Below are 13,030 nucleotides of genomic sequence, written 5' to 3'. Positions count from 1 at the left end.
GCAGAGATCTTGAAGTTCAGAAAATTGTGATGCCACCAGCTTTGCTTTTCTTTTTCAAATTTCCTCTGGCTATTCGTGGTCTTTTCTGGTTCCATACAAATTTTAGGATTATTTGTTCCATTTCTTTGAAAAAAGTTGATGGTAATTTGATAGGGATTGCATTAAATGTTTAGATTGCTCTAAGTAGCATAGACATTTTCATAATATTTGTTCTTCCAATCCATGAGCATGGAATGTTTTTCCATTTCTTTGTGTCTTCCTCAATTTCTTTCATGAGTATTCTGTAGTTTTCTGAGTACAGATTCTTTCCCTCTTTGGTTAGATTTATTCTTAGATACCTTATGGTTTTGGGTGCAATTGTAAATTGGATCGATTCCTTAATTTCTCTTTCTTCTGTCTTGTTGTTGGTATATAGAAATGCAACTGATTTCTGTGCATTGATTTTTATATCCTGCCTCTTTACTAAATTCCTGTATGAGTTGTAGCAGTTCTGGGTGGAGTATTTTGGGTTTTCCACATAAAGTATCCTATCATCTGCAAAGTGTGAGAGTTTGACTTCTTCTTTGCCGATTTGGATGCCTTTTATTTCTTGTTATTGTCTGATTGCTGAGGCTAGGACCTCTTGTACTATGTTGAATAGTAGTGGTGATAGTGGACATCCCTGCCATGTCCCTGACCTTAGGCGGAAAGCTCTCAGTTTTTCCATGAATGGGTATTATTAACCTCATTTTATAAATGAGGGAACTGAAGTTCAGATAGATCCTCTGGCTTAACCAGTCACATCGCTAGTGAGTGGCAGACTTGGATCTGAAGCTGTAGGTCTCAGATTCCTTGTCCAGAGCTCATTCTAAGACCTCCCCCTCCCAGTCATTAAAGGAGAAAACCACAATACCAGCAGATTTATATGATAATGGCGCTAAACTCCCAGCAGTGCTTAGTAAAGGTTTCAATTCCTAAAGCTAAATGTTAACAGATAAGAATACTAAGGGCATTGGGCGCCTGGGTGGCTCAGTTGTTAAGCATCTGCCTTCGGCTCAGGTCATGATCCCAGGGTCCCGGGATCAAGCCCGGCATCGGGCTGCCTGCTCCATGGGAAGCCTGCTTCTCCCTCTCCCACTCCCCTGCTTGTGTTCCCTCTCTCACTGTGTCTCTCTCTGTCAAATAAATAAATAAATAAATCTTAAAAAAAAAAATACTAAGGGCATTTTCAGACTTGAGCTAAAATCCGTGTTATTTTTGAACCGTTCTTTTCAGAAAGCTGTACAAGAGTTTAGGTGACAAAAGATGAGAAGGGTTGTGTGCATATGATAAAATATTCACCGTAAAGACTCATGTGTAACCATGGAACTCAGAACAGCATTTTTGTGCCTGTTCTTGACATAAGTGCATGCCTCTCTAGGTTCCCTTTATATTTCATAAATCCCTGAAGACATTAAAATGTCAGCTGTCACAGAATGGTGGCCCATGAGTTATGGGGGAGGGTCAAAGTGGGCAGCGGTCTGGTGTAGGGTAAATGTGTGTGTGTGTGTGTGTGTGTGTGTGTGTGTGAGAGAGAGTCTTAGTCTTTTCCCTATGTTTTATGCCTCTGAAGTCATTGCTGAAAACTCTGTTTCTATTATTCAGTATTTTAGATAATTTATTATGCTCATAATAATATTTATTATTACATGATAATAGAAATACTCTGTATCTTCACTGTCCAGTAATATGGTCACTAGCCACAAGTGGCTATTGGACACTTGAAATGTGACTAGTGTGCCTGAGGAACTGAACTTTTCATTTAATTTTATTTGAATTAATTTAAATTTAGTCACACCTGGCTAATAGCTGCCATATTGGACGGCTCAGCTCTATATCTTTTAAAAGTCTGTGAGTTTCTGATTTCCAGCATCAATGAGCTAATGAGTTATGAGAATTCCATTGAGTTCATCATAGAGTTAGAAACTGCCTATAACTTGCAGAACTTAACTCTACCAGTTAAGGATTTACCTTCCCTCACCTCAAAATGTGGTGGGGCAATTTCCTTTACCTGGACAATAGTGGCCACTGGTAACCTTCTTGCCATACTTCAGCCTCTCCGCCGGGACCTTGAATCAATGGCAGATTAAGTCCTAGTGGTCTTGTTTCTATTTAGGGCACACGCTCTCTCCCTGCTTTTTGGGAGCTCCTGGCCATCTCTTCATTTCACACGAATTCAGGTTTCGAGTTAGAGTCCTTTATCAGTCTGCCCTGTGCTCCTATACCCCTCCTTCCCTTTCCCTGTTTTCCTACTATATTAGTCAGAATTCTCTGGAGAAACAGACCTAATGGGATTGTCTATCTATTGATTGATGTATCTGTAGAGAGAGATACTGAGATTGAAAGTGATTGGTTTTAAGGATTGTGGGAACTGGCAGGTCCAAAACCTGCAGAGCTGTCTGGCCAGCTCGAGGCTCAGGTAAGTGTGATGCTACAGTCTTGAGTCTGAAGGTTGTAAACTCAGGCAGATTTTCTAGGTTGTTGTCTACAAGCAGAATTCCTCTTCGGGAAAAACTCAGTCTTTGCTCTTAAGGCCTTCCACTGATTGAGGGAGGCCCATCCACACTATGGAGGGCAATCTGCTTTACTCAAAGTCAGTTAATTAAGATGTTAATCACATCTTTAAAATATCTCTATAGAAACATCTAGACTAGTGTTGACCAAGCAACTGGTTGCTATAGTTTAGCCATTTGACACATAAAATTAACCACAACACCTTTTTCACTAGATTCTGACAAAATGGTCTCTGACTGACTCTGACACTTCATGCATGCCATCTAGTATGGCCTGTGGGCACTCCGGTTCCTACTGACCCGTCAGCAGGAGCCTGTTCTCCTTTCTTCATGTTACAGATAGCTTTCATTTCTACAAAATCCAACCCATGTTCCATTTCTCTGTAACTGGTTTCACCCTGACTGATACATGTCCTCTAAAACATAAACCCATGTACTAGACAGAGTGCAGGTATCCCCCACTTTTCGAGAGTTCATGTTATGCCATGTCTCTTTTGCAAAAACCTACCTTTGTACCTGTTTTCACCAAGTGGAAGAAATCCAATGAGGATTTTTGCTTTTATGAAAAACGGCAAAAAGCAAAACTACTTTGTTTTGCAGTAAACCATCATAGAGGCGGGGCGCCTGGGTGGCTCAGTTGGTTAAGCGACTGCCTTCGGCTCAGGTCATGATCCTGGAGTCCCTGGATCGAGTCCCGCATCGGGCTCCCTGCTCGGCAGGGAGTCTGCTTCTCCCTCTGACCCTCCCCCCTCTCATGTGCTTTCTCTCATTCTCTCTCTCTCTCAAATAAATAAATAAATAAATCTTAAAAAAAAAAAAGTTATTATAAAACCATCATAGAGGCAACATGTACCCCAGACAGTAACAGTGGCCCCACCAGTCTCCTTCCCCAGAAGCTACACTCGCATCTCAGCCTCCAGCCTCCATAACTTTGAGCTATGTCTGTGAGCATCTGTGCTTTATCTCCATTTATTTTGTGCATCTATTAGCGAAATGTGTCCTAAGGTATCAGAATAGCTTAAGAGAGGTTATTTTTTGGGGTCTGGGACTGCTCAAAATTTTTTTCCATGGAAATTAATGGTAATTGCTTCTTCACTTTATGCCGTTTTGGCTGACAAAAATTTTCATAGAAGCACACTATTTTCAGATAGTAGGGAAAACCTGTGTATATTTGAACTTTAGCAGCAGGTATCCATTTTGAAAGCAGAGTAGACAATACAGCTTAGATTTTCTGGGACTAGTCCAAGGTCATGTTGTTATTTTTCATGAAAGTGATTCTTTAAATATATAACCAGGGGCATCAGTGTGGCTCAGTTGGTTAAGCAGCTGCCTTTGGCTCAGGTCATGATCTCGGGGTCCTAATCGAGCCCCATGTGGGGCTCCCTGCTCAGCGGGGAGTCTGCTTCTCCCTCTCTCTCTGCTCCTCTGCCCCCCGGCTCATGATCTCTCTCTCTCTCTCTCTCTCTCAAATAAATAAAATCTTTTAAAAATATGTGTAACCAAAGAAGCTCTAATTTTTTATAACGAGTTGAGACTTTTCATAAAAATAAATTTTTTAAAAAGAAAAAAATCTTTTTCACATCATAATCTCTGATTTGAGGTTGGGAAAATAGAGTTACTATGAAATTTGTGCTTATTCATTACAGAGCAGTTGGGTGAAGTCTTGGATCAATTGAAAATGGTCTTATTTCATTTTTGCTGCCTAAACCAGTAGTATACTCCTGTAAGTGTCAGGGGTGTGGTGGTTCTTAAATGCAGCAGAAATAAGAAGGTGGGTGCAGGTGTATTTCAGTTTACACTGGTATCAAACTGAGCATCTCGGCACAGGTCAGATTACATAAAGTAGAAAGAGTGGTACAGTTGAAGGAGCATTGGGTTGGATTTAGGATACTGAGCTGAATCTGGACTTTGCCTTGTGATTAGCCCTGGGTAGTTCAACAAGTCACATAACTGTCCCAGAGCCAGTTTCCTCTTCCATTAGGTATTATTTGGGGCATAAGATCATGCATTTTAATAAAAGTTCTTTCTGGAAGAGTTGTACAATGTTGACAGTTACTGTTTTAATAATCACAGTAGTTAGAGAAATTGTGCCCGTCTGCAGGGAATTCCATAACGAGGTGACTTGGGTGTTCATGATTTGGTCTTCTGTATTGATTTGACTCCATGCTCATGAAGACCTGGTGTAGCTTGGAGGAATGGCAGTGTCCAGCAGCAGAGAATGAGGCCTGAGGTAAATTGATTTTAGATGTATGGAGAATGGAGGAGGGATTCCAGAAACACTGGGGGATAAATCTGGCAGGGTGTGGTGAGCAGATAACACAGGGTTAGAGAAAAGCAAGAGCTAAGGAAGACATTTGTGGCTCCAGTTTGAGAGATGAGGGTGGTGGTGGACCCAACAGCTATGATCATCGGTTGTGTAGGTGTGAACTCCAGAGGAAAGTCACAGTTGGGGAGTCCAGATTTGGGAATAATTGACACATGACTAGTGGCTAAACCCAAGTGAGTAGAGGAGGTCACCACAGGGAGTATAGGGTGAGGAGAGGTGAGGAGAGGTGGCTGAGGGTGAACCCCGACAAATGGCAGCTGGTGCCCCGCATTAGTACGCTCAGGAGATTTGCTTAATAAAGGCTGTGAATGAACAAATGAATGAATGAGTGAATGAGAAACAAACAAGGATCCATTTAACAAAAACAGTCAAATGACCTTAAGAGAGAAAAAGAGAAAGTGCTGTACTAGAGTTAGAAGAGTCAAAGCCCTTAGGGTCTAGCCAAATATTGATCTTTATAAAATCTAAATGCGGTTCCTCTGGTTAAAAAGGACTACTCCCCCTTTCTGGTAAACAATTTGGCAGCCTGTATCAAGCCTCTGAAAAGTTAATATCTCTTGACCCATTAATTCCTCTTCCAGGAATCCACCCAAAGGAAGTAAGCAGAGCTGCAAAGATTTATGCATATTTGCATACATTTCATATTCCTGAGACATGAGTTTCTCTGGAAGGCTTGGGATGGAGGTGGGAGGGAGGCATTTAACTTTGGCATCTTTTTAAAAGTTTTGATACTGTATAGTAGTATGGTGCAGGATACAAAATTCTCATTAGTGTTTAAGATAAAAGATGAGCATTCAAAGAAATCTTGTGCTTTGCCCTCAGACCTCCATGCTCTGCTCTTGGAGTTACTACAGTGGGAAAGTTGAAGAATATGCTGGCCTGCAGGGTGAAGTCACAGCCTTTGTTGGCATGCCATTCAATGACATCCACGATATGGCCCTTCTGATTTCCAGTCCCCACCCCCCACTCCTGGCTTCTCTTGCAATGATCCAGATATATTCGTGTATAGAAGTTACTTCAGTACATCAGGCTGTTGCATACCATCAAGTTTTGCCCATGATGATCCTTCTTTCTCTTTACCTGCATTGCCCTTTCTTTCACCTATCTGGCGAACTCCTATTCATCCTTCAAAACCTCCTGCAGATTTGGTCCCTAAATAGGTTTTGCCTAGCCAGTATTTTGGAAAAAAAAATTGAATTTGACTGTTTAAGGTGAAGCATACACACTCCAATTCTGTCACACTCCTCACCTCTTCCTGTTGTATTACATTATTTCATTTGTTACAGTCCTGACCTGTCAGAAACTTTTCAGCCTCCCCTTCAGGCAGAAATAATCACTGTCATTTCTATGCCTTTATATCCATTACTATATTTATCATTCTCTATGAGAACTTTGTGGAGTATTTACTTTTTTCAATTTTAAAAGTAATATGCATACTCATTAGATAAATTTTGAAAAATTACACACGAATAGAAATATTACATAGTTGTCATGATATTGTGTCTATAAAGTTTAGAATCTTGGTTTTTTTAATATAACATTATAAAAATAAGCATTTTTGTGCCATGTTGGTATAATTGTTTTTAAAGTTTGTTTATAATAATTGGCTGAATATTCTTGAGAGTTGGGATTCCTATTTTGTACCCACAGCACCTAAGTACAATGTTAGTCTGGGCCAGTGTAGGAACTTAATACAGTGTGTTGAATTCGGGAGCTGAAAAATTCAGCAGTCTCCACCCCTACCTTTAAGGAGGTCATTCTGGGAGAGGAGACATACATATTCACTCATTGTTTAGTGTATTCATTCATTCCACAGATACTTACTCTATGTCAGACATCGTTCTCGCACTAGGGACACAGCAGTGCACAAAACTCTTCCTGTGTGAAATGTGTATTCTAGAATACTGATTCCCAAATTTGGGGTGCATTGGAATCACCTGAAGCCTTGCTAAAACACAAGTCTCTGGGCCCTACCCTCATGTCATGATCGTGATATGATCCAGAAATATACTGTGCTAGGCAAAAACCTATTTGGGGACCAAATCCGAAGGAGGTTTTGATTCAGGGTTTCTGAGTCAGTGAGGCCTGAGAATTTGCATTTTTAACAAGCTCCCAGGTGAGGCTGAGCTGATGTGCTAATATGGGACCCCACTCTGGGAACCCCTGGCATAGAGGATAAGTTTGAGGTATAGTAGCTCCAAGGAAGATGGTTGTCCAGTTAGTTGTGGGAGAAGGGCACATGTCTGATTCCAGTTTCAAGTCCCAGTAAAGAAGGAGAGGACTGGGATAATACCCTGTGTCCAGAGTCCTCATCTCCTTACTCTGGATGACTGTCAGCAGTCTCTGCAGGATCACGGAAGCCTGGGATCGATAAGGAGAGGGGGTAGAGCAACAGTGACGGTCAGGAGTACCTTCTCTCCTTCCCCACCCCTGCCAAATATAACGTCTAATCTTCAGAGCAACTGCAAGAGAAGTATGATTCCCCCACCCCATTTTATGGGTGAGAAAACTGAGGCCTAGAAAGTTACATAATATACTCTGGTTCCAGAGTCTCACACCTGGAGCTCCAAGCCAGGCCTTTTCTGCCTTCAAACCCCATAACTCAGGTTGAGACTGGCCTATTGTCGAGCCCTCGGTGGGACCAGCTTTTAAAAATGCTTCAGTAGTCAGAGGCGTCTTGTCTGTGGTGAGACACGCATAGCAGGGGCTGGTTGCAAGTGGGCCAGGTGCCGACAGTGTTGCGGTTGAGGAAGGAGAGAGCCACACTGGAGTGTAGGGGCCTGACAAGTGAAACAGAGGTCTGCAGCTTGCGGGGAGAGAGCTCACTGTCCTTCCTGTAGGAGCTACATCTGGAAATTATTAATAGTATTTTCTCACATATGAAAACTTGTGGCCGTTAGGTTTCGTTCACTTTTACTACAGGTTTAGTGCCTTGAGAATTTGCATAACGTGTGCAAAACTTTAAAAAGCCCATTTCCAAACCCCTTCTGAAGAAGCGTAGGCAAGTCAGGTGTGAAATAATTCACAGATTTAGGGTGCCTGGGTGCCTCAGTTGGTTGGGCGACTGCCTTCGGCTCAGGTCATGATCCTGGAGTCCCGGGATCGAGTCCCGCATCGGGCTCCCTGCTCGGCAGGGAGCCTGCTTCTCCCTCTGACCCTCCCCCCTCTCATGTGCTCTCTCTCTCTCTCATTCTCTCTCTCTCTCAAATAAATAAATAAAATCTTTTTAAAAAATTTTCAAAAAAATTCACAGATTTAGAAAATTTAAGATGAGAAAAAAGCCACCTCCGTCCCCTGCGGTGGGCATGGGAGGAGTCAGCGCTAAGGTGGCCCAGTTCCCCAGCGCTGACGTTCGCCCGCGCCTGCGCAGCTATGCACAACTCCCTGGATCGCCTCACTTTAGCTCCGTCCCTGTGCTGCAGCCTCAGGTCCTTGCCGTCGGTCAAGGGTTAAGAGTATGTAAGTGGGGCGCCTGGGTGGCTCAGTCGTTCAGCGTCTGCCGTCGGCTCAGGTCGCGATCCCAGGATCCTGGGATCGAGCCCCGCATCGGGCTCCCTGCTCAGCGGGGAGCCTGCTTCTCCCTCTCCCACTCGCCCTGCTTGTGTTCCTGCTCTCACTATCTCTCTCTGTCAAATAAATAAATAAAATCTTAAAAAAAAAAAAAAGAGTATATAAGTGATGTAAGAAAAATGTCTCTTCATTTTCTGTAAAACTGAGGAAGGCACATTTTATTCCATGGTTCTACAAGAGTCCTACAACAGATTTCTCTGTTCCTCACCAGCAAATCATGCTTCTCTCTTAGGGACCTCACATGTTTCCTCATTTCATTTGTGATTCTTAAGATCCATCGCTTTGCCTATGTTGCCAGGAAGCTCAGAGCAAGGCTTCGTAGACAGTAGCTCAGCCTCCCTTAAACTAAGGCTCTTGGACAGTAATTATCTCCCCCTCTTTCCTTTTGAAAACTTTTGTTACCTGTGTCTTCTTTCAGAAGCTTTCCAAAACAATTTCTAAAAGTAGGTGGGTATCACAGATTAATGGGCGAAAAATGAATTTTCAGAATGGAAAGGGGTTTGTTTCATGGAAAGTTTCTTTTTTGTAATGGTCTTTGAAGAATTAAACAGAAGAATTTATGGAAAATGCCTAGTACAGTGCCTGGGACATAGCAGGTCTGCACTAGATGGTAATTCCTACTATTGTTGTCATTATTTCTAGCACAGGCTAGACTTTATAGAAAGACTGGACTGTACATTTGTAATTGCTCTAGATTGCTTTCCAGAATGTGTAGTGTTGAACTGAAATGACCTTTGGCTTAAAGTTAGGGCGGTTCATCCAAGGAGGGCTGCCTTGGCTTGCTTGTCTCTTAGAGTAGCTCCATGAGGGCGTTTCTTACTAATTCTCAAATGACGGTGGATGACCACTGCAGAAGCCTCAAGATTTTCTGAGCTCATCAACTCGGGGGTTGGTGACTAAGACTTATATAACTCTGAGGTCTTCACTTTCTGATTTATCTGTAAAATGACCTGAGCATCCTCCCCAGGAAAGTCCCCTAAAGCCGATTTCCTAGTTTGGGCTGGCTCTTGCTTGATTTTATTAGGCTCTTACTTTCCATTTTTCTTTCCCTTGCGACTATTAAATTCAGTTGCCTGGGGGTATTTGTCAGGGAGGGACGAGTTAAAGTGCCTTCGTACTCTGCGTGGCCATTAGCCCCCCCATCTCAGGGGCTCAGGAAGTGAGAAGCAAGTTACCTGCGACTGAGACTGGATGGTGTATACCATGGCTGGAGAGTCACGAGTCTGCCCAAGCAACACCTGAGGGCCCAGCGTGGTTTTCGAGTGCCTTTGGCTGAGGCGGAGAGCACCACGGAGCAGGTGTCGGTCAGATTTCCCCACTGTGGGGAACGTGCACACCAGCTTTCACACAGTGGTGATTTTCCCCACCTCCGCCCTTCTCTGCCAAAACAATTGTTTAAAAGAGGAAGCTCTTTGGGTCATAAAATATCATCTGGTAGTTAGTATATGGCTATATAGACCTACTGGATTATACAGTAGCCTGATTGGCAGGAAGTAGGTGATTCATCAGAAAAAAAAAATAATAATGAAAAAAATAAACTTACCAAAATGAACTTCCTCTTTCAAACTTTGTTCCAACTCATCCTTTAGAACCTTCTTGCAGCCCCTTAGAAAAAAAATAACCAGTAGGGGACTAATGCAGTATTTCGAAGAGATGTAATCTCAGCCCTGTCTCACCACATGCTTCATAGTTAAAAAGAGCAAGCCCCATGCTGTCTGTCCCGAGTGGGGCCAGGCTTAGGGTGTGGCCACTGCCTACAGGGGACTTGGAGCATCTGCCACCTTGAGAGATTTCATGTTCAGACGCAAGTATCCACAGAGGCCTTCAGCGAGGTGTTTTGGATGTTGCACATGTCCCCCTTTGATAGAACATCCCATTCACGCGGTCCCCTTCATTTTGTTTGCCTCACAGGTCCAGGAGGCTGCGAGTCAGGGCCTGAAATTCGTCGGTGTCATACCTCAGTACGGTTGCCCTGTGAAGTCAGCAGGCAGCAGGCCCCAAGAAGACACCAGAGCTGCGGAAAAGGAGCCGGGCAGGTGCGGGGATGACAAGGACGCAGGCGCTCCGGCAGGGACAGACAGCGGCCAGGAGCCAGGCCAGGGCCCCAGAGGGGAGACGCCCATTGCCGAGCAACCCAGCTTGCCCCCCGGAGAAGGGGACGGTGCAGAATGGTCTCCACACAGGATGAGCAAAGCTCTGGATGGGCCGGATGGTGACCTGTTGGAAGTGCGTGAGGAGCCACTCTCGGGAAGTAAGTATGTCAGCACAGGGGCTTTTGACCCACTTACAGAGAGGCTAACAGCTTTCCAGTAATCCCCATGGCATTTTAGGAAAAAGAAATGGAATGAGAGTGTACAGACAGCAGTCCATCCCGCAGGAGAAACTGGATTTGTCTGGGCCTCCTGACTGATGGCTTACCGCCATCGTGACTTCCGGGACAGCAGAACCACATGAAATTGACTTCAAATATGAAGTGGATTCTAGAACTTGAGGGGTTTTATCCCCACACTCTTGCACTGCCCTCAAACAACCTCGCTCTTAGCACAGGAAGCGTTCATGTGCCAGGCACCAATGCAGAACCTGTGCTCCACTTCTGGTACATTTACTTTGAGTATCTCCCTAAAGAGAGAAATCAAGAAAGACAGTTTTGAGGACGAATTGTGCAGGAAACTGGTGATTCAACTCACTAGGCTGTAAAGAACCAGATTTCACGAGTGTGTCTAGTTGACGGATCAGCACTGTGGAGAGAACATGGCCAGGGAGAGGCCCCCGAGATGTGAATCCTCTTACATTGTAACAGCCGCTAGAGCATGCACGTTAGGATGGCAGTTCCAGATAACAATACAACAACGATGATAGTAGCCAGCAGTTACTGGTACTTCCTGCGTCCCAGGCCCTGCACCAGGAAGCACTTCACATGACTGATCTCTTAGTTCTCTCTATAGCACTGTGATGTGGGTCTGCTGTGGTATCGTTGCCCATTTTACAGCTGAGTAGACTGAGGCTTGGAGAGTAAATCTTCACCCAGGCTGGAAACTGGCAGAGCTGGTCTGTGAGCCCAGCTGCCTTAACCACCATCCATTATACCTCTCTACTCGGTCTCCCGTGTGTGAGATGCTCATAGACTAACAAGATTTACTGAGGCCCTCAGTTTATGGTGAGTGAAGTTTCTGTCCATTTCCCTGTAATTCCCTTTCCTCATCTTTCTCTGGAAGAATCTAGCATCCAGCTATTTCCTTAGAGTCGGGCACTCGTATGAGCTTCGTGGCCTCTTCCAGCCTTTGGAAGGTGCACAAGCAACAAGACTGCCAAGAGATCCCCAGGCCTTGAGAGGCCTTTCTCCTTAGCCTTAATCTTCCTGGTTAATGTTATTATTCACTTACTGATTCTTGAAATTGCCTCTTATTTATTTATTTATCTGAGAGAGAGAGAGGGTAGGGGGAGGAGTGAGGGAGAGGGACAAGTCGACTTCTTGCTGAGCATGGAACCTGACGTAGGGCTCGATCCCACAACCCTGAGATTATGACCTAAGCTGAGATCAAGACTTGGTTGCTTAACCGACTGAGCCACCCAGGGGATCCAAAATTAGCCTCTTATTAATGATGAGGAACAGTTTATGCTTTGAGGATAGAAAAGAAGGTGGAACAGTTTCTTTTGTTATATTAGGTCAGTACTTCCTGAAAAGGAAACTGTGGGATGGTTCATTCTGGGCTTCTTTACAAAGTTGATTTAGAGGGGGAGATTGGCACGGCCTCCATTCTGGGCTATATTATGACTGTTGTTTAATCAAGGTCTGGATCCCTCTTAAATATGTACTGAAGTGTAAAATGTCTCATTTTACACTGTTTGAGGTGGACTTCTGCTCCCTCCAGAGTAGCTGAGACCCTGTGTGTGCCTCCTGATGCATGTCTAAGTCTTATCCCAGAAACTTGCATCTTGTCATTGGTGTTGGGCTGGATGTGTTGCTCTGAATCCCCAGAAGGAAGATAGGCCTCCTTGGAGGAGCGTGCAAGGATGAAGGTTCAGGGCAGGCATAGGCCCTCCAGGAGAAAAAGGCAGGAGTCATTGAGAGGCAGGTAGCACTGTGGTTAAGAACCTAGACTCTGGGGGCACCTGGGTGGCTCAGTCGGTTAAGTGTCCGCCTTCAGCTCAGGTCGTGATCCTGGGGTCCCAGGATCCAGCCCCGGGTCGGGCTCCCCTGCTTCTCCCTCTCCCTCTCCCACCTGCTGGTGCTCTCTCTTTCTCTCCCTCTCCCTCTCAATAAACTTTAAGAATCTAGACTCCACTTATATCCATTCCATTTGCCACCTTCTACCTAGGCAGTCTTGGGCAAGTTACCCTCCTGTGCTTCAGTTTCTTACCCTGGTAAATAGAGACGGAACAATAGTTTCTTGTTGAAAGGTTAAGTGAGGGGTACATTTAAGGCACTCAGCACTGCTTGACTCTAAGTGTGAACTGTTTTTATTTCAGGTCTCTGAAATTTTGGCAGCTCGTTGCTATCCTTTATTCCTCGCTGCGTGGCATAAATGAGCCTTTGGACTTGTTTCATCAGTTCATGAACACACAGGCATTACTGGTGCAAATACATGCCTTGAGGGGGATG

At 44.3% G+C, this 13,030-nt stretch overlaps 1 protein-coding gene across 1 annotated transcript in view; it reads left to right on the top strand.

The window, feature by feature from the left end:
- The window catches only part of RFTN1 (raftlin, lipid raft linker 1), a 195,116-nt gene that overhangs the window by 126,714 nt on the left and 55,372 nt on the right, over positions 1-13,030 (top strand). The window contains exon 5 of the mRNA XM_045903855.3: positions 10,339-10,678. Within this exon, the coding sequence (XP_045759811.1) occupies positions 10,339-10,678 (340 nt within the window). The remainder of the gene's footprint in view (positions 1-10,338; positions 10,679-13,030) is intronic.

The sequence above is a fragment of the Mirounga angustirostris genome, unplaced genomic scaffold (assembly GCF_029215605.1).
Source record: "Mirounga angustirostris isolate CCGP_5_RB_7025 unplaced genomic scaffold, mMirAng1.0.hap1 SCAF_1, whole genome shotgun sequence".
In the NCBI taxonomy this organism is placed as follows: domain Eukaryota; kingdom Metazoa; phylum Chordata; class Mammalia; order Carnivora; family Phocidae; genus Mirounga; species Mirounga angustirostris.
Note: the sequence above shows the minus strand (reverse complement) of the source record. Positions and strands in the feature narration are given on the sequence as shown.